The sequence below is a fragment of the Arachis ipaensis genome, chromosome B10, assembly GCF_000816755.2.
Source record: "Arachis ipaensis cultivar K30076 chromosome B10, Araip1.1, whole genome shotgun sequence".
Lineage (NCBI taxonomy): Eukaryota > Viridiplantae > Streptophyta > Magnoliopsida > Fabales > Fabaceae > Arachis > Arachis ipaensis.
This window is the reverse complement of record NC_029794.2, coordinates 66642777-66664658: the sequence shown is the minus strand read 5'-3', so window position 1 is coordinate 66664658 and position 21882 is coordinate 66642777. Positions and strand designations below refer to the sequence as shown.

The following is a 21882-nucleotide window of genomic DNA, read 5'->3' as shown; positions in this document are numbered from 1 at the left end:
TCCATCTGAGGCATCTTTTGCTGATTGGAATTTCTCCTGCCTCCTCTTCCTCTCGGATACCCTCTGGCCTGACCACGATAATAAGGGTACTGATTTCGAGGAGGCCCCCGATGTCCCAATTGTGGATTACGCCGATACAGATGATCTCTTTTCTAAAACTCCTGACAGTTTCGAATCCACTGAACACGTATAGCTTGAGATCGGCTTAAAGGTGTAGCAGTGCTCTATTGAGGGGTCTTAGAACTTTGACCCTCAAAATGCCGGATAGGTTGTCTCTGGCGCGCCTACTCTTCTTTGTGAGCCAATTCTTTCTTCATTCTCTCCTTCTCAAAAATTTCTGCTGCCTCGGCATCAAAGACGGCATTACACCGTCGACACAGAGATACGTCCCGGTCTTTGATCCTTTGCTGAACTAGAAAATCCAAGAAACCGTCTCTTGCTCGGGGATACACAGACCTAACCTGTGACTCAAAATCATCAAGAGCCACATCAAAATCATAGGACATGCCAACCATGTTAACCCCAAAACATGGTTCCACAAAGCTTGCATCTGCTTTGAAGGGATCAGTATCAACCTTTCTTTCCTTCTTGCCATCATCAAATTTCAACCGTCCTTCCATAATTGCTTCCTGAATTAAGTCCCTGAAACGAACGTAACTATTAGTCGAATGACTTGTTGCTTGGTGAAATTTACAAAAAGGCTTTCCTTTCAAATTTTTCACCGAAAGTAATGTTTTACCCTCAGGTAGAATTAACTGTTTATCTTTAAGCAACACATCAAAAATCTGATCAGATTTTGAAATATCAAAACTATATTTCTTTCCACTTTTTAGTTTTGAATCATTCGACTTCTCATTACTAGGAAGATTTTTGAGTAATGAACAAATATAAGGAAGGCCTTTCTTAAGTTCAGCCAAATCGACTTCAGTTTCGAAATCGAATTCCTCTTCGGAGGACTTCATAGTCACATAAGCAACTTTTTCTTTTCGAATAAAGAGTTTACGCTTCGTTCATTGCTCACTCCTATACTTCTCTTTCTCCTTTTTCATAAGTTCGGTTTGACGAACCCTTTCAGCCAAATGGGCTAAATCAGGGATATGGACATTAAGTAACTTCCTGTGCATATAAAATCCTAACCCCATAGTTGTTATTTTCATCACTTCACTTTCTGGTAATGAAACATAGCATCTGCTCCTAGCATTCTTGAAACGTATCATGTAATCATCGATGATTTCACTATCTTCGAATTTCAAGGCTACTAAATCAGTAACTACTACATTCATTTCTCCTCGATAAAACTGTGCATGAAAAGCAGTTTCTAATTGATTACATGTTGTTACCGAATTTGGTCGAAGATTCGAAAACCAAGTAAATGCATTCTTCGTTAACGACGAAGGGAAAAACTTCATTTTCAAATTTTCATCATTGGCTAAATTTCCAATCTCTACCAAATATCGGGCAACATGTTGAGTAGTTGATTGTCCGACTTCTGCAGCAATTTTTGTGATAATCTTTAGATTCTTCACCCCTCTTGGCACTTCAGCCATTTGAACAACTTGGGGAAAAGCAGACACCAAATGGGGTTGATTCATAAAACCAACATTCAAACTAATTCGGTTCAACACTTCTTCCACAATTCTGGTGACTTGATAACGTTCACCGCTATGCTTATTACATAATCTGGCTAAAAAATCATCAGCATTTTGATTCCAGGGAACTACATGAGGAATCTCTCTATTACCAACAACATTTTCATTTTGAAAAATATTTTCAAACCCCTCAATATTTCCCCTGGCATTATTCCTTTCACCATAATCATAATCAACAATTCGAGCAATTCGTTCAACGTCTCGAGCAAGGCATTCGAATTTCGATTCGTGATCAGCCATCATAGGGTTCAGAATTGTAGTCATTTGTTGAGTCAATAAATTAACTAAGTCATGATGACTTTCCTCTACTTTTTGTCGATATACTGCCAATGAATTCGCAGCATTCGAAGTAGAGCCCAGGTTATAATCACGAGAATACACGGAATATTGTTGTGGGTTTTGGGAATTACTCCCTCCATTTGTACTCCCAAAACGAATAGGTGGAACAAAACCACCCACTGGTAGTGTATAACAAGAAGGAAGACCATATGGAGGCCAACCAACGGTTAGTGGAGGCTGAAATGGTGGCAAAGTGCCACGTGGATAAGTATTATGTCCAGCATTTCCAGTTTGAATAGTCGTAACTGCTATACTCTCTATTCCGATTGCACTTTCCGAACATGAAGTTACGTCCGCTTGTTGCACAGACACTAGTATACTATCACTGGTGGTTGAACCACCATTCACATTTGACATTTCATCAGTCACGTGAAAGATCTTTCCACTTCGTAATTGCATACACTGAATGACACCACAAAATACTTATTGACACACTTCAAAATTTTTAAAACTGTGCCACCGGGCCTGCCAACTTGTTTTGTCGATTTTTAGCAAATCGATGATGGTTCGATATCTAGTGCTCTAGGAGTGAAACCTACTCCTCTTTGCAGGTACCAGTTTTCTAAAAGTGCATCAAAGTGTCTTTGATTAGATGGGATTTGGGAATAAAGACAAACTAAAATCTGTAATTCAAGATAAAAGATGAAAAAATAAAGTTTTCAAAAAGAAAATGTTAACTGGAATTTGAGAAATTGCGTTGAAATTAAACAAAGCAATAAAATGCTTTCAACTGAGTCAAAGGGCTTTAGCATGAAAAGTAAAGGTACTGAAATATAAATTGAACATGGAAATTAAAGATTAATTGAAGGATAATTTTACTTGAAAAAAATAAAATCTACAGAAAATGTAAATGAAAGATTAAAAATATGGAAAGAACCCTACAGAAATTGAACTCGAATGCAGACTCAGGAATTCTCTAAGGATGTGAGTGTGCTTGAGTGTATTTCTAAAATGAAGTTCCAACCCTAATCCCCTAAGACTTCCTAGTATTTATAATCTTCTTTTGGTAACTGACAATTAATTACAAATTTAAAACTTTGAAATGCCTTCTCCTTGGTAATCGTTGTCGCTTAAACGTTTCCCATGATTTTCTCGTGTGATAGAAGCCACTGACTTTTCCACTTCCACAATTACTTGAACCACTTTATTCGAATAACTTATCTCGATTACCTGACTTAAGTACCTTGTTCGATTTGACTTGCTCGACTTATCGAAAACCCTTAAAATCGAATCTGTGTCAAGAATCTTCATCTAATGCTTGCGCATGTGTCTTTTCAAAAACTGCTTATGTTATCGACTGCTTTACCGATTTGAACAATTCACCTTCATCAAAAATATTTTCCCGATCAACAATTTCATTTTATTTTCTTTTTGAATGAAAAAAATAAGATAACTTAAAGAAATAAATGGCTCCTGATCAAACATTAAGAAATTTAGAAAGCAATTTTTTTTTAGGTATTAGCAGCTCAATGAAAAAGAAGATCAAATTGCAGTGAAAGCATGCAAGTGAACAGAGAGAACAGAGAGAGAAGTAGAGAAGAAGAAAGGAAAACAGCTTTGCATTGTTGATAGAATGTGCAAAATTATAGTGATTGAAAAAAGTAAAAGTGGAAGATTACAATGCTGATATATATAAACAGAAGCTAAGTGACGTGTGAAAGGTGCGATGACACAAATTGGTTAAGGGTTTAATTAATTGAGGATGAGCTGGCATAACTATTTTTCAGTTTGCACAACTACTTTTCAATTTGGAGAAGGTTCTAGGAGGTACACTTCACTAACATGCCTCCTCAAGACAAGGGCCTTCTAGGAAGTATACTTCACTAACATGCCCCCTCAAGACCAGGGCCTTCTAGGATTCTACATCAAAGGCTCTTAGCAAGCTCCTAAACTTAAGAAAGGCTGCAGCTGAGACGGGTTTAGTTAAGGTGTCAGCTAAATGATCATGAACTGGGATGTGCTGAACAAAAATTTCTTTTCTTGTGACATAATCACGAACAAATGATTGGTTGAGGACAAAATATTTTGACTTGTTGTGAAAGATTGGGTTGGCAGAGAGGAGAACTACACTCTAGTTGTCACAGTACACCACAAGCTTAGTGGAGCAAAAACTCTGATTTTAGTCAGTAGATTTTGCAGCCAGATAATTTCTGTAACAGCATCTGCTATTCCTCTAAATTCAGTCTCAATACTATTCTTTGATACTGTTGTTTGCTTCCTGCTGGCCCAGGAAACTAAATTTGTTCCAAGATAGATACCATAACCATTGATTGATTTGCAATCATCAATGTCACTGGCCCATTCAGAGTCACAAAACCATATATTCTAAAGCTTGTAAACTTGCTGAACCTCAAACCATATTGTACAGTGCCTGCTAAGTACCGAAGAATTATTTTGACTACCTTCCAATAGGACTCAAAAGGTTTGTAAAGAAATTATGCCACCTTATTCACAGAAAAAGATATTTCAGGCCTTGTGATTGCGGCATATTGCAGACCACCTACGATGGACTTGTACAGGGATGGATTGCTAAATGAACCATCTCCAAAGGCAGACAGTTTCAGTGAGGAAGTCATAGGGGTGGGCACAGGATTTGCATTGCTCATTTTAGCTCTTATCAGAAGATCCTTGATGTACTTTGTCTGCTTGAGAGTGATTGATCCATTTGGGGTTATAACTACTTCAATGTCAAGAAAGTAGTGCATCTCACCCAGCTTTTTCAAGGAGAAGATGTTGTGATGTTGAGTCACGGGCTCCTTGTAACTAGATGAAGAGGAGGTGAATCTATGGTCAACCCTCCTTAAAATCGTGACCATAGCCCTATCTATGGTCACGGTTTTTCACCGTGGCCAAAGCCTCTATGGTCACCCTCCTTAAAACCGTGACCATAGCCCTATCTATGGTCACGGTTTTTCACCGTGGCCATAGCCTCTATGGTCACCCCTCCTTAAAATCGTGAGCATAGCCTTATCTATGGTCACAATTTTTTAAAACGGTGACTATAGCCTGTTGTTGTTTATAAGATTCAAGTTTTTTAAATTATAATCACATCCCAAAATGATAATAATCACAAAATAAATCTAAAAATAAGAAATTCAAGAAATCTAAATCATAAAATTTTCATTATAAGATAGATATGTTTAATTTTTAGTCTAAACAACACAAATCAAAATAGAGTGTAATTTTTCCAATTACATGTAATACCTCAAAAAAGTACATAACACATCAAAATATTACATTTACATAACTAAGGTCATTGTAAGACCCATCCCATGTGATATTTGTATGGAACATATTTTCTTCATCACATCATGCTTTCCTGCACATAAAAGAAATAAACATGTTAGATATCTTGCAAAAATGCTTTTGATGATACAATACATATGCAGCAAAAGAAGGGAAACATTCATCCACAACAACACTCAAGAATTATTCACAACCATCATTCACTTCAAACAGCAGCTATTGCAAGAATGCAGCAGTAGTGATAGCTTAGACTCAGAAATTCATCAAAGTTATCACTACTGCACAAATAATTCAGAATTTGTTCATTCCAGCAGCAGCTAACACAAGAATAAGGCAGCAATAATACTATGCAGCAGCATCATATAAACCAGTTTAGCACAAAAGTAAATCAATGAAACAGCAATATAGTATCAATAACAGTTTAAACCTAATCAATAGCACCAAGCAAACTAATTTAGCACAGGGCAGATCAATGAAGCAGCAGCAGAAAACTAAATTAGAACAAGGCAAGTCATTACCAGCACAGGAAAACCAATTTCAGATAGAATAAACATCAAAGTTCAAACCTAAATCCACTACAAAATCAATTGACTACCTAACCACCTAATTCAACTAAGCTAACCTAATCAAACAACAACCTAATCAACTAACACTAACAAGGAGTTTAATCAAAGGAAATTTTTAATAGAAAAACTAATTCCACTCAACTTTGTAAACTCAATCCCATTATTCTTGCAATTAGCTATCACTACGACAATTAAGTTCTCAAAAAAATACCAAGTGACAAGCAATTGAGACATATTCTTAATATATTCTTTCATTAACATAGAATAGAGAGCAACATATATACAGCCAATATCCATGCATAATTATAAATGATTCACAATCCTAAAAACTTAACTTTAACTCAAATTCATGATATATCATTTACCAAAAGCATACTATTAATTTAACTAGAAGTTTTGAACAATACTTCCTTCCATATCCTTTGATACATGGTTCGATCCAAGTGAAGGAGGAATGCTTCGCCGCGCATCATTTGGTGCACTACTCGCGTCAGGCGGAGATTGTTGGGCGGCTTCTATCATTACTTGCACTTGTTCTGCACTCATACCAGGATTGACTTGTTGCAACAACATTTTAATCAAGTTTGTTAAACCATCCAACTTGGAAGTTAAGTTATTTTGATTTTTCTCCATAGTTGAAACCACTTCATTATGTTGTTGCTGTATTTGTCGGATTTCCTTCTCCTTTTTAAGAGAGGATTTTATGACTGATCGACCATAGAAAAGAACTCTTCCATGTCTCTCTGACGATGCAGAAATTGGCAGATTAAGAAATTAATATAAGAGATACGTTGCAAGTACAGTTCTTAACCAACAAAAATCCGCTTATCAATTTAGAAGGGTTGTCACAAAATTAGAATTAAAATACTGGGAGTATGAATCCCAGGTCGTCTCCCAACGAGTTGCAGAAAGATATGCTATTTTATTAATCAGATGTTTTCGAAAATGGTTTTGAGTTTGATAAATAGGAAACTAAATCAGAGAATTTATGTAATTTAAATAAAAATCTTGACCGGGAGTAAATTAGTCGGAAAGTCTATCCTTGTTGGAGTTCTCCCAAGATTAATTTATAATTGAGGGTTGCTCTGCTTAGTTATCCTTTACCAGATAGAGGAAAGTCAAGAAAGTTGGAAGTCTATTTCTATTCATAAGTTCTAATCCTCTCCCTTGGGAAGGATTAGTGTCAGTGACTAGAGGACGATCCAACAATAAACCCAATTACAATTTTACTCTTGAGTATTCCAACTCAAGGTTCTCCTTTCAATCAACTCTCAATCAAGTGATGGAACTACTCGCTCATTATGAATGTAAACTTCACAAAATAAGAAAGGGAAATAAAGGAAGACATGATAAATAATAATCCAAAAGACCAATTAAAAATAAAAATAGTTCTTGTATTAATAAATTCTAAAAATAATCCAATAGTAACTCTGAACAAATTAAGGATATGAAAGAGTAAGTGACAAGTAAGGAAAACAAACTAGAGTGATGAAGTCTTGGCAGAGGTAATAACTCTTCTCAATATTCCAATCCAAAAAGCAATAAAAACAAAATCCTAAGAACTATGAATGTGTAGAGAGAAAACCTAGAGGAGGAGTAAATTCAGATCTAAAAACTTAAAATTATGTAGAATGAATGTCTCTTGGTCTCTGCATGTTCCCTGGCTCTAATCTGCTTTTCTGGGCCGAAAACTAGGTCAAAACATGGCCCAAAATCGCCCCCAGCGAATTCTGCAAATTCTACAGATCGCGCACGTCACGCGATCGCGTCATCCACGCGGTCGCGTCATCCAGCATTTTGCCTTGCCACGCGTGTGCGTCGTCCACGCATTCGCGTCATCCGTGCAGTTTCCAATCCATACGTTCGCGTCAGGCACGCGAGCGCGTCACTACGATTTCTCCGTTTCGCGCGGTCGCGTGAGCCATGCGTCCGCGTCGCTTCTCTCTGGTCATCTCCTTAATTTCTTGTGTTCCTTCCATTTTTGCAAGCCTCCTCTCCGATGTCCAAGTCATTCATGCCCTATAAAGCCTGAAACACTTAACACAGGGATCACGGCATCAAATGGAATAAAGGAGAATTAAAATACATAATTAAAAGTCTCTAGGAAGCAAGTTTTCAACCATGGAGTAATTTTGGGAAGGAATTGTAAATACATGCTAACCATATGAATAAGTGGGTAAAGATTTGATAAAACCACACAATTAAACACAATATAAACCATAAAATAATGGTTTACCAACCTCCCCACACTTAAACATTAGCACGTCCTCATGCTTAGTTGAAGGAGATAAAATAAATGAGTAGGAACATGTAAAGCTCATGCAATGCAATGCAACCTATATATATGAATGCAACTATATGGTTCTTGTCCACTTGGTTAAAAGTAAATAAGCTCTTCAAGACAATCACAAATCAAATTCCACTAACTCAATTCTTATACAGTAAGAACAGATAAAAATGCAAGAAGGTAGTTCATGAAAGCAGGGAACATAGAATTTAAGCATTGAACTCTCACTAATGATGTATGTACACTCTAATCTCTCTAGTGTATAGGGTAATCACTCTATCCTTCTCTAATCATGCTTTCTAATTTTTTTGTTCTTCACCTAACCAATCAACAATATTTAATGTACCAATACAAAATCATGAGGTCTTTTTAAAGTTGTGATGGGGCCAAGGTAAGGGTAAGGGTACATATATGGCTAAGTAAGCTTATAAATTGAATCTTTAATTAACCTAAGCTTTCACCTAACACATACATATATTTTATATAACTTTAAATTTCATACCTAGCTACCCAAAATATCCCTTTCACATTCCATACTCATGTATCAATTGTATTTTAATTTTATCATATATGCATTGATCTTTGAATTTTAACTTAGCATTGGAGTAATTTTGTCCCCTTATTTATTTATTGAATATTTTTGGATTATTATTATTTTTTATTTTTATTTATTTATTTATTTATTTTAAAACATGAAAATAAACATAGCTTACCAATGCACATGGATTTTTAATTTTTATAAGTTCACATGAGTAGGTACCCAAATTCCCATTATGTTATCATGACACATTCCCTTATTATCTTTTGTTCCCACAATCTTCCCATACTCAATTAACATATAATTCTATCTCAAGCTAACCAAAGATTCAATTGGGATATATAATTGTTTCTCTGCTTAAGTTTAGTAATGTGGTAAAATACAGAACAAATGGGATTTAAAGGCTCAAAGTGGCTAACAAAGGTAACTTAAGGGGTAGGCTTAATTTGGATAAGTGAGCTAAACAAATAATGGCCTCAATCATATGCAAGCATATAAATATATTAAACATTTGACATATAGGATGAAACAAAATATAGATTACAATCATAGAGAAGTAAACACACAAGAATTAAATATTTATGGTTAAATAATGTAACCATGTAACTAAGCTCAAATCTTACGGGTTGTGTGTTCTTAGCTTTTTGAAACTATGTTCCAAATACAACTTCAAGCAAATTTAAGATAAAAGTTTTGATTAAAATTAGTGAAATTTTTGTTCTAAAAAAATAGGGTCTTAGAAGAAACTTATTATCTTTTCAATCAAGTAGAACATGCATGCAACTAACCTATTACTATACAATTTATCCTATTATAGAAAAGAAAAACTAACTAAATATCCTATTTTATTGGTGTTAAGGAAGAGAAATTACCTTTGGAAGTCAGGTACTGACCGACCTCCCCACACTTAAGGCTTTGCACCGTCTTTGGTGCCATCTGTCAGGAAAAAAGGTGGGTTGGTAGCAGTATCTCCACAGTCGGGACCGTCGTGGCTCCCTGTGCTGGTAAAGGAAGTAGAGTCCGGGGTGTCTGGGTCTTTGTAGTTTCCCATAAGTAGCTCCTTGAGGATTGTGAATCGGCGCTTGTTACGGCGCTCTCGTAGCTTTGCTTTGTGTTCCTGCCGATCTAACCTTTCAAGTATCTGATAGAGCAGTTGGTTTGTTGTAGGTGCTTGTGGTGTTGAAGGAGGAATGTCTTCAGCCGGTTCAGTATATTGGCTTGTAGTGGCTGCTGGAGGTCTGATATACTTTCCGTTAGGGACGTATTGATCATCCCGTGGAAGCATGGCTTTGGTGTCTCTAGCTCTGTAGGAGACTCCGGCTGCTCAGACGAGATCTGAAACCAAGGCGGGAAAAGGTAAGTTGCCCGCAATTTGTACATGTCTCATGGCATTCCGGATGTGTCTTGGTAGGTATAGAGGCTAGTCTGTAAGGATGCACCAGAGTAAAACAGCCATGTCTGCAGTGAAGAAGGACTCGTGAGTGCTCGGAAAGACATAATGGGACATGATCTGTGCCCATACGCGAGCCTCCAAGGTAAGTGCAGAAGCTGATATTCCCTTAGGACGGGAACGATGGTATCCATAAATCCATCTGCTGCCAGGTAGTGCGATAACTCTAAGAACAACGTCCAAGTCAAATTGGTACGTCTGGCGCTTGAGTGCGGCCTCTTGAAATGCGTCTAGTCCTTCTGGAGTAAGGGGAAGATCTAGAGCTCGTTGAATGGCCTCTTCCGTAATGGGGACTTGCTTCTGCCGAACGTAGACAGACTGCAGGGTTGGCAGGTGGAAATTAGAGTAGAACTCGACTATCCAGGAAAGATTTACCTGCCGTGGCTGTCTTTGTAGGAAACCCCATTGTCGTTGCTCAATTCGTGGCTCAACAAATTCAGCAATATGGTTCGGAAGGATAAGAAGGTATTCGTTGTTGTAACTCCTTTCTGCCAGGATAGGGAACATCTGCTCACAGTAGTGGTTGGTAAAACGCGCAGTGTCCTTTACTGGGAAGGCTTTCTCTTTTTCATCAACCTTTATAATCCTCTTAATTCTTTTTGTTGAGGGCTTAACTGCAGTTGAAGATGGCTCTGCCACTAATGCTCTTTTTGTTCCTCTTCTTGCTGGTAGTTTGGGAGTAGCTTTTTCTTTTCCTTTCTTGGTGGCCATCCTAAAAGAAAGAAAAGAGAAAGTATGTTAAAATGTCAAGGGTTAGGGCAACGAAGAGGGCGGGAAAGGTGGTAATCAATGCACAGCAAGGAAGAATGACGTTAACACATGGTCATGACTACATGTGAAAAATCATCAATGGAAATATAGCAAGTGCATATGTTGACAATTAAATGCAAGGTGTTTATTGGCATGCTGGCAAAGGCATGAGTAGCATAGATCAAGCATTCAATGTCCAAGTTAGATTACCAAGCCTTTCAAACTAATAACCTGTTTGTAATAACAATTATATTTGAATAATATAATATAAAAAGGGTTTTGTGAAAAGCAAGCATTTAGAGTAGTAGAATAAAAGATATCGAAAAACAGTGCACAATGCCATACGGACGTTTTCACAAACACATAGCATGCATGGTAAATAAGCTATTGAAAGTATTAAATTGAACATGCAAGTAACCCTATAAAATTAATATATAATTGTCAAACAATTCCTTAACAATCCACAAGCATATCATAAGAAATAATAATGACGTAAATAAATTTCCAACACCAATTAAAAGAAAAAAAAGAAAAAGAAAACATGGATAATGAAATTAAAAAGAAAAAAGAAAAGAAGAAAACATAAAAACAAGAAGAAGAATAGAAAAGTAAGGAGAGAAGACGAAAAGGAAAACCTTGATAATGGTGGTGAGAGAGAGAAAGTAGAAAGTGACAAAGAAGGAAGAAGGAAGAAAGGGAAAGAAAGAAATAAGGAGGGAAAAGAAAAATAGGATTTGGGGAAGAGAAAGATAAGATATTTTTGGCAAATATGGATATGTTGTGCGGCGCTAGCGACGTGGACGCGTGAGGTACGCGTTCGCGCGAATGGCGCTTAGATGAAATGATGCAGACGCGTCAGTCACGCGGACGCGTGACTCGTTCTGTGCTACTGGCGTGAGGGCAGCCTCGCGCTCGCACAACTCTCTGTTTGAAACTCATTGTTGCCAAATTCCAGGGTGACGCATTCGCGTAGTGGACGCAATCGCGTGAATGGCCAAGATTGAGAGACGACGCGGACGCGTGGGGCACGCGTTCGCGTGGTAGGGCTTGTGCGTCTAGCGCCATTCCAGCCCTACTCCTTCACAACTTGCTGCCATGCACCCTTTCTTACGTCGATTTTTTGGGCACGCGTTCGCGTGGTTGATGCGGACGCGTGGGAGGCATTTTTCCCACATGATGCGGACGCGTCGACGACGCGGTCGCGTGGGTCAAATTGTGCCAAAGGCACGCCTCCAGCCACGCTCTCGCGTGACTTTCTGTTCGATTTCTTTTTCTTCCTTATGCATCTGTGACGCGGCCGCGTCAGTGATGCTATCGCGTCGCATATATATATATGCAAATGAAGATGCAAACTAAATGTGCTAATAATGAGAAGAGTTATTGAAAGAGAAAACTAAGAAGAAAGAAAGGAACGATCATACCATGGTGGGTTATCTCCCACCTAGCACTTTGCTTTAACGTCCTTAAGCTGGACACTCCACTAGCTCAGTCTTCTGCTGTTGGTGGATCCTCCACGAGGAAGATTTCTAACTCCTTGTTTTTCGTCGCCTTCTCACCATGATATAGCTTTAAGCGATATCCATTAACATTGATGAATTCAGAGCTTGAAGGATGACTCAGGTGGAAAACTCCGTATGGCTCAGCCTTCTCTACTCTATATGGACCTTCCCATCTTGATCTCAACTTGCCTAGCATGAGCCTCAGTCTAGAGTTGTAAAGGAGGACTAAATCCCCAGGTTGGAAATCTCTCCTCTTGATGTGCTTATCATGCATAGCCTTCATCTTTTCCTTGTACAGTCTTGAGTTCTCATAAGCTTCTAGGCGAAGGCTTTCTAATTCTTGCAGTTGCAAGTTCCTTTTAGCTCCGGCTTTCTCAAATCCCATGTTGCACTCCTTCACTGCCCAAAAGGCTTTGTGTTCCACCTCAACTGGGAGGTGACAAGCTTTTCCATAAACTAAGCAGAAGGGACTCATCCCAATGGGTGTTTTGTAAGCCGTTCTGTATGCCCAAAGTGAATCTCGTAGCCTGGTGCTCCAATCCCTTCTACGAGGCTTGACTATCTTCTACAATATAAGCTTTATTTCACTATTTGACACCTCGGCTTGCCCATTAGTCTGAGGATGGTAGGCTGTTGCCACTTTATGAATTATCCCATACTTCTTCAGTAATCCTGTTAGTCTCTTGTTACAAAAACGGGTGCCTTGATCGCTCACGATTGCTCGTGGTGATCCAAAGCGACAAATAATATGGTTTCTAACAAAGGAAACAACAGTGTTAGCGTCATCAGTGCGGGTAGAAATTGCTTCCACCCATTTAGAAACGTAATCTACAGCTAACAATATATAAAAATAACCATTAGAATTTGGAAATGGACCCATGAAGTCAATGCCCCAAACATCAAAAATTTCACAGAAAAGCATAATCTGTTGAGGCATCTCATCCCTCTTGGATATATTACCAAACCTTTGGAATGAGGAACAAGATTTACAAAATTCAACAGCGTCTTTAAAAAGAGTAGGCCACCAGAATCCACAGTCTAAAATTTTTCTAGCTATTCTTTGAGGGCCAAAATGTCCTCCACTCTCAGATGAGTGGTAGGCCTCTAAAATGGACTGGAATTCTGATTGAAGCACACACTGTCTAATTACCTGGTCAGTGCCACATCTCCATAAATATGGGTCATCCCATATATAATATTTGGACTCGCTTTTCAGCTTATCTCTTTGATGCTTAGTAAAGGTTTGAGGAAAAGTGCGGTTGACTAGATAATTAGCTACAGGTGCATACCAAGAGACTACTTCAGATACTGCTTGCAGGTTATCAAATGGGAAATTATCATCTATAGGAGTGGAGTCATCCCTAATATGCTTAAGGCGACTCAAGTGGTCTGCCACTAGATTCTGGTTACCACTCCTATCCTTAATTTCTGAATCAAATTCTTGTAGTAGCAGTATCCAACGTATAAACTTTGGTTTGGATTCCTTTTTAGCTAATAAATACTTTAGAGCTGCGTGGTCTGAGTACACTACTACTTTAGCACCAAGTAAATAGGCTCAGAATTTATCCAGAGCAAAAACAATAGCAAGAATCTCTTTCTCAGTAGTAGTGTAATTAGACTGAGCGGCGTCTAAAGTCTTAGATGCATAAGCAATTACAAAAGGATCCTTACCTTCACGCTGAGCCAGCGCCGCTCCTACTGCATGGTTGGAGGCGTCGCACATGATTTCAAATGGCTGGCTCCAGTCTGGTCATCTCACAATTGGAGCTTGAGTCAAGACGGTCTTCAGCTTATCAAATGCTTGTTTGCAATCCTCACTGAACTCGAACTCAATATCTTTCTGCAGTAGTCTGGATAATGGTAGTGCTACCTTACTGAAGTCTTTAATAAATCTTCGGTAAAAACCTGCATGGCCAAGGAACGAACAGACTTCCCTCACAGAGGAGGGGTAAGGTAAACTAGAAATAACATCCACCTTTGCTGGATCTACAGAAATGCCAGTATTAGACATAACATGTCCTAGTACAATCCCTTGTTTTACCATAAAGTGACATTTTTCAAAATTCAATACAAGGTTCGTACTAACACATCTATCTAATACTCTAGATAAACTATCTAAGAAAAGGCTAAATGAATCACCATAAACACTAAAATCATGCATAAAAACCTCCATACAGTTCTCAATAAGGTCAGAGAAAAGACTCATCATGCACCTTTGAAAAGTAGCTGGTGCATTGCATAAGCCAAAGGGCATTCTCTTATAAGCATAAGTTCCAAAGGGACATGCAAAAGTAGTATTTTCCTGATCTTCAGGGGCTATATGAATTTGAAAATAGCCTGTATAACCATCTAAAAAGCAATAATGGAATTTACCTAATAGGCAATCAAGCATCTGATCAATGAATGGCAAGGGGTAATGATCATTGCGAGTGGCTTGGTTGAGATGCCTATAGTCAATACAAACTCTCCATGAATTCTGCACTCTAGTTGTCAGAAGCTCTCCATGCTTATTTCTTACTGTTGTGATTTCTGACTTTTTGGGCACCACTTGTACTGGACTGACCCATTCGCTATCAGAGATGGGGTAAATGATATCTGCTTCAAGTAGCCTGGTCACTTCTTTCTTGACAACTTCTAAGATGGTGGGATTCAGTCTTCTTTGAGGTTGATGGATAGGCTTTTCTCACTCTTCTAGGAATATTTTGTGCTCACAAAGTTGAGGGTTGATGCCTACTATATCTGCTAGGCTCCATCCAATTGCTTTCTTGTGTTTTTTCACCACACTGAGTAGTTGTTCTTCTTGTTGAGAAGTGAGCTCCCTTGCAATGATAACTGGAAACTTCTGCTTGTCCTCAAGGTAAGCATACTTGAGGTGTGGAGGGAGGGGTTTTAATTCTAATTTCTGCTCATAGCCAGGTTCTGGATCATTTGGAGCTGGTGATAATGGTGAGGTGCTCTCATTATCCTCTGAAAATGTCCCCACACTTGGACCTTGTCCTATGTACTTCTCTTCTAATTCCTCCTGGTGAACTTCAGCCACGGTTTCATCTATGATGTCACACTGGGAGCTAGAATGATCATCCGGAGGGTGCTTCATAGCTTCATTTAAGCTGAATTTCACTATTCTGTCATCTATTTCAAAAGAATAAATTCCGGAAAATGCGTCCAGCTTGAACTTTGAAGTCTTCAGGAATGGTCTTCCAAGCAGGATTGACGATGGCCTTCCTGAGTCATTAGGGGGCATTTCCAGGATATAGAAGTCAATGGAAAATGTGAGCCCCTTAATGCTCACTAATACATCTTCAGCAATTCCAACCACTGTAATAATGCTTTTATCTACTAACACAAAACGAGTTGCCGACCTTTTTAAGGGAGGGAGCCTCAAAGTATCATATATAGACAAAGGCATTATACTAACACACGCTCCTAAATCACACATGCAGTCAGAAAATATCACACCTCCAATAGTACAATTAACCATACATGGACCTGGATCACTACACTTTCCAGGTATACCTCCCATTAAAGCAGATATAGAACTACCTAAGGGACTAGTTTCTAATTCATTAATTTTGTCTTTATGTATACATAAATCTTTTAGAAACTTTGCATATTTAGGTACTTGCTGAGTAACATCAAAAAGGGGAATAGTTACCTCAACCTTTTTGAATATTTCTACAATTTTGGGATCAAGTTCCATCTGCTTCCTGGGCTTCCTAGCAATTTGTGAAAATGGAATAGGAAGGGCGTTTCTACAGCGTCGGCAACCTTTGGTGCTTTTTTCTGTGGTTGAGCTTCTTCTTCTTCAACCATGTCTTGTACATCCTCTTCCTCTTCAGCATCTTCTACCTTCACTACCTCTTCAAATGAGGCGTGTTCTGGTAGGTTTGGCTCCTCCTGATTCCTCTCTTGCAGTGTGGTTCCGGACCTTAGGGTGATGGCATTGATGCCACCCTTTGGATTGGGTAGTGGTTGAGAAGGAATTCCACTGGAGCTTGCATGTTGAGTATTTGAAGTATTGGATGATCCTGACGTCGGGTTTTTCTTTGCCAGTAAAGAATGTCATAAAACCAGTCGCGTTGTAGATATAGTCTCTAAACCGACAGAAATCCCTTCGTACAAACGTTTGGGTGTCACAAGTAACAAACCCCTTTGAAATTGATAACCGAGTATTCAAACCTCGGGTCGTCTTCTCAAGGAACTGCGAGGAAGTGTGTTCTTATTATTGGTTATAAGGGTTGTAATCGGGGTTTAGAAGGTGAGAAGCAAGTAATTTAAATGACGAGTGAATTAAATAGCAAGTAAAAATAAATAATAACTGTAAAGCAACTTTTGGCAAGATAAGGAAAATTAGAAGTCCAACTTAGTTATCCTTCTCAACAATAATGAAAGTTGTATCTTAATTCTACTCGGTCAACCTTTACCAGAGCAAAGGAAAGTCAAGGGACTAATTAAATTGACCCTTGAATCCTAATTATTTCCTAAGAAAAGGTTGGGATTATTTAAGTTCAACTCAATTAGCAAGGTAACGATTATCAATTATGTTGAGTTTAATAACTGTTGAGTTACTGAATTCTTAACCAAAACCAAAAGGGGAAAAAGTAAATCGCTGAGATAATAAAAGTGTCCTTAGATGGGAAGCAATGGCAACTTAAATCAAAGAGAATAATCATAAACTGAAAGTACCTCAAATTATCATTAATTCAATTAGAAATCTGTAACATGGAATAATTCGTAAATTATAATAATCAATTCAAATGTTGGAATAAATAAATAAAAGTAAAACTAAAAGAACATTAAACCTGGATCCAGAGTTACTCCCAAAACAAGAAGAAATCCTAAATCCTAAAAGAGAGAGAGAGAAGATCTCCCTCTCAACTAAATCTAAATCATTGAAAGGTGAAAATATGCGAGCTCCCTTTGAATGGGTGCATTCCCACACTTTATAACATCTAGTCTATGCTGTCTGTACTTGGATCTGGGCCAAAAAGGGCTTCAGAATTCGCTGGGGGCGTATTCTGTAATTTCTGGTGTGTGGCCTCTGTCACGCGTCCGCGTGGGTCACGCGGTCGCGTCATTCAGAGCTTTTCCTTGCCACGCGGTCGCGTCAGTCATGCGGCCGCGTCGCTGCTGACTTGTGCTTGGCACACGATCACGTCATCCATGCGATCGCGTGGATATCGGTTTCTTTAAAGCTCCGTTTTGCTTTCTCCTTCCATTTTAGTATGTTTCCTTTTTCATCCTTTAAGTCATTCTGCCTTAGAAAATCTGAAACTACTCAACACACTAATCATGGCATCGAATGGAAATAAAGGTAATTAAAATAATTAATTTTTAAGGCTTAGGAAACATGTTTTTCACAACATGACATAATAAGGAAGGGAAAGTAAAACCATGCAATTAATGTGAATAAGTAGGTGAAGAGTTGAATAAATCACTCTAATTAATCACAAAAGAACTCATGAAATATGGGTTTATCAGATCCCATCTGAGAGATGAGAGCTTGTATAGCGGATGTTAGACCGTTAAGTAAACTTTCCATGTTCTTTTGTCCTTGCGCAATGGATTGAAACATCTCGTCATTCGGAGAGGAATTAGAGCAAGTGATCTGAGAAATTTGTTGTTGGTTGTGCTGTGGTCCTTGGGATTGCCTCAGGTGGGGTGCTCTGTAAGGCTGGTTCTGGTTCTGTTGCCTGTTGTTGTTATTATTCCACCTCTGATTTCCCTAATTTTCTCTGCCTCCTCTGTTATTATTGTCTCTCCAGCCCTGGTTAGAATTATCTCTCTAACCTTGGTTGGAATTGTCCTGCAATCCATAGTTGTAGCTACCAGCTTGATTGTATCCTTGATTGCGGCGGTCATAAAAGTTATGAGTGGCTGCTACAGTATTGTCTTCCTGTTGGAGGTGCGGACATTCACCAGTATAATGACTATAATCAGCACAGATTCCGCACACTCTCTGTGGAACCAACTGTTGGCTTTGCTGTGGTGGAGAAGGCTGAGCTTGCTGAGCTTGTTGTTGACTCAACTGCATCTGCTTCAGTAAGTTGGTCATTTCACATATACTCTGAGTTAGAGCAGCAGTTTCTCTGCTAGAGGATACCTCTGCAACAGCTTTTGACTGGCTTTGTTTCTGCCTGTGATTCCGAGTAGATTCAGCTAAGTCGCTGATCAATTGCCATATCTCATCAGTGGTCTTGTACTTTTTCATAGACCCATTGCTAGCACTTTCCAATGTGGTCTTATCTTGAGGCCTCATACCCTGTGTGACGTAGCCGAGCAACACTATCTTGTCAATCATATGGTGGGGCATGCTTCCAGAAGATTGTTAAAGCACTCCCAGTATTCGTATAGAGTCTCGAATTCGTCCTGAACAATCATGGAAATGTCTTTCCTCAGTTTATCAGTAACTTCAGCTGGAAAGAATTTTAATAAAAATTCTCTTTTTAGCGTATCCCAGTTAGAAACAGTTGCTGCGAGTTGAGTGTAGTACCACTCTCTCGCCCTTCCCTCAAGAGAGAATAGGAAGGCTTTTAACAAAATAGAAGTTTCATCTGCACCATCACGCCTGACAGTAAAACAGGCTACTTGGAAATCCCTAAGGTGCTTGATAGGCTCTTGAGCAGGTAAGCCATGAAACTTAGGCATCAAGTTGAGTAGTGCGGTCTTGAGTTCAAAATCCATAGCCACCGCTGGGTGATGTGCTTGATATGGTTGCAGTGAAAAATTAGGGGCTCCAGCTTCTTGGATAGTAACTCTCCTAGGTGCTGCCATATCACCTGCACGTAAATCAACCGAATCAGTAGAAAGGGAACTTGTTTCTTCCTCAAGTGACGTTTTAGATTCGCCCTCGGAGAGGACTAACTGACGCCGAGCTTGCCTTATACATGAAATAGTTCTTTCAATCTCAGGATCAAATACTGGCAAGCTTGGATAAGGAAGTGAACGCGTCATTTAATGAAAGAAACATGCAGCTCATAGTAGCAAAATAAAATAAAATGCAAATAAATAAATTCCAATCAATAACTTAGCACTCTACTGCACCTCCCCGGCAACGGCGCCAAAAATTGATGATGCGGAAATTGGTGGATTAAGAAATTAATATAAGAGATACGTTGCAAGTACAGTTCTTAACCAACAAAAATCCGCTTATCAATTTAGAAGGGTTGTCACAAAATTAGAATTAAAATACTGGGAGTATGACTCCCAGGTCGTCTCCCAACGAGTTGCAGAAAGATATGCTATTTTATTAATCAGATGTTTTCGAAAATAGTTTTGAGTTTGATAAACAGGAAACTAAATCAGAGAATTTATGTAATTTAAATAAAAATCTTGACCGGGAGTAGATTAGTCGGAAAGTCTATCCTTGTTGGAGCTCTCCCAAGATTAATTTATAATTGAAGGTTATTCTCCTTAGTTATCCTTTACCAGATAGAGGAAAGTCAAGAAAGTTGGAAGTCTATTTCTATTCATAAGTTCTAATCCTCTCCCTTGGGAAGGATTAGTGTCAGTGACTAGAGGGCGATCTGACAATAAACCCAATTACAATTTTACTCTTGAGTATTCCAACTCAAGGTTCTGCTTTCAATCAACTCCCAATCAAGTTATGGAACTACTCGCTCATTATGAATGTAAACTTCACAAAATAAGAAAGGGAAATAAAGGAAGACATGATAAATAATAATCCAAAAGATCAATTAAAAATAAAAATAGTTCTTGTATTAATAAATTCTAAAAATAATCCAATAGTAACTCTGAACAAATTAAGGATATGAAAGAGTAAGTGACAAGTAAGGAAAACAAACTAGAGTGATGAAGTCTTGGCGGAGGTAATAACTCTTCTCAAAATCCCAATCCAAAAAGCAATAAAAACAAAATCCTAAGAACTATGAATGTGTAGAGAGAAAACCTAGAGGAGGAGTAAATTCAGATCTAAAAACTAAAAATTATGCCGAATGAATGTCTCTTGGTCTCTTCATGTTCTCTGGCTCTAATTTGCTTTTCTAGGCCGAAAACTAGGTCAAAACATGGCCCAAAATCGCCCCCAGCGAATTCTGCAAATTCTGCAGATCGCGCACGTTACACGATTGCGTCATCCACGCGGTCGCGTCATCCAGCGTTTTGCCTTGCCACGCATGCGCGTCGTCTACGCATTCGCGTCATCTGTGCAGTTTCCAATCCATGCGTTTGCGTCAGGCACGCGAGCGCGTCACTACGATTTCTCCGTTTCGCGCGGTCGCGTGTGCCATGCGTCCGCGTCGCTTCTCGCTGGTCATCTCCTTAATATTTTGTGTTCCTTCCATTTTTGCAAGCCTCCTCTCCAATTTCCAAGTCATTCATGCCCTATAAAGCCTGAAACAGTTAACACAGAGATCACGGCATCGAATGGAATAAAGGAGAATTAAAATACATAATTAAAAGTCTCTAGAAAGCAAGTTTTCAACCATGGAGTAATTTTGGGAAGGAATTGTAACTACATGCTAACCATATGAATAAGTGGGTAGAGTTTGATAAAACCACACAATTAAACACAATATAAACCATAAAATAATGGTTTATCACTCTCCTTTTCGAAAACTGTTTGAATTGCTTCATCATCATTGTATCCTGCTTCTTTCAAATTTTGAAGATGTTCCTATTACACACAAATAGGATCAAAATAAATGCATGCACCCAACAGCTTTAGAATAAATAAAAATAGCTAACACATTTCTTGTTTGGTGTACTTTGCTAGGAGACCAGGAAACTAACAATTGTCTCTTGTGTTCCCGAATCAATCTCTCTTTTTTTGCTCGTATGAGTTACAACAAACATCTCAGATTGTGATGGATCTTTATTGTCCTCCTTCTTTGCACGCTACAAAGAAACCACCAACATGTGACTAAGTAAACACACATAACATGAAAGATGCAAAAATACTTAAAATAAAAAGCACAAAAAAATACCAATTCAGCACGTACTAATTCAAAACTAACTGGACCCATTCGATGATTTTATTTTTGCTTGGATCTGTTTTCATGATTTTTGTCAGAAATAACCTACATTTGTTGCAATATAAAATTAGATAGAGTTAGTTAAATACACGATACCATCATTAAAGCCAAGAGAGTTGTGAAAATAACTTACTTTGATGATATCAAGCCTCCAAAATTGAACTAATTTTTGAAAATGCAGTTCAGGTACAGTCATTAGACGATTTTTTATCATCTCTCTAAATGAGTTGTACGGTGTATAGTGATATTTCTTTATGCGTTTCTTAAATTGCTTTCATGCCTCTCCAATGGTATCTATCACCCAAGGCTCAGCATCACTAGGAATGTTATATTTAGACTACACATCACCTTCATCACGTTCTTGGGTGCGAATGGATATCTTAGAAGCGAAATAAGAAGAATTGAATAGAAAACAGTAGTACTTTGCATTAATCTTTGAGGAACAGCAGAGCTCCACACCTTAATCTATGGAGTGCAGAAACTCTACCGTATGAAAATACATAAAGGTCCAGGCATGGCCGAGATGGCCAGCCCCCAAAACGTGATCACAGGATCAAAATACAAT

The 21882-nt window shown here is 38.5% G+C and overlaps 1 protein-coding gene and 2 long non-coding RNA genes across 3 annotated transcripts; all 3 read right to left on the bottom strand.

Annotated features, from left to right (window-relative positions):
• LOC107620673 (uncharacterized mitochondrial protein AtMg00810-like) lies at positions 4424 to 4804 on the bottom strand. The gene has a single exon (XM_016322802.1). The coding sequence runs from the start codon at positions 4802 to 4804 to the stop codon at positions 4424 to 4426; it is 381 nt and encodes a 126-aa protein (XP_016178288.1).
• Positions 5094 to 6500, bottom strand: LOC110267481. Its single transcript, XR_002355193.1, has 2 exons — positions 6166 to 6500; positions 5094 to 5872 (listed from the first exon to the last, which is right to left on the bottom strand). It is a non-coding gene; the product is annotated as an uncharacterized LOC110267481 (long non-coding RNA).
• On the bottom strand, positions 20877 to 21593 carry LOC110268245. Its single transcript, XR_002356372.1, has 4 exons — positions 21451 to 21593; positions 21270 to 21362; positions 21076 to 21180; positions 20877 to 20959 (listed from the first exon to the last, which is right to left on the bottom strand). It is a non-coding gene; the product is annotated as an uncharacterized LOC110268245 (long non-coding RNA).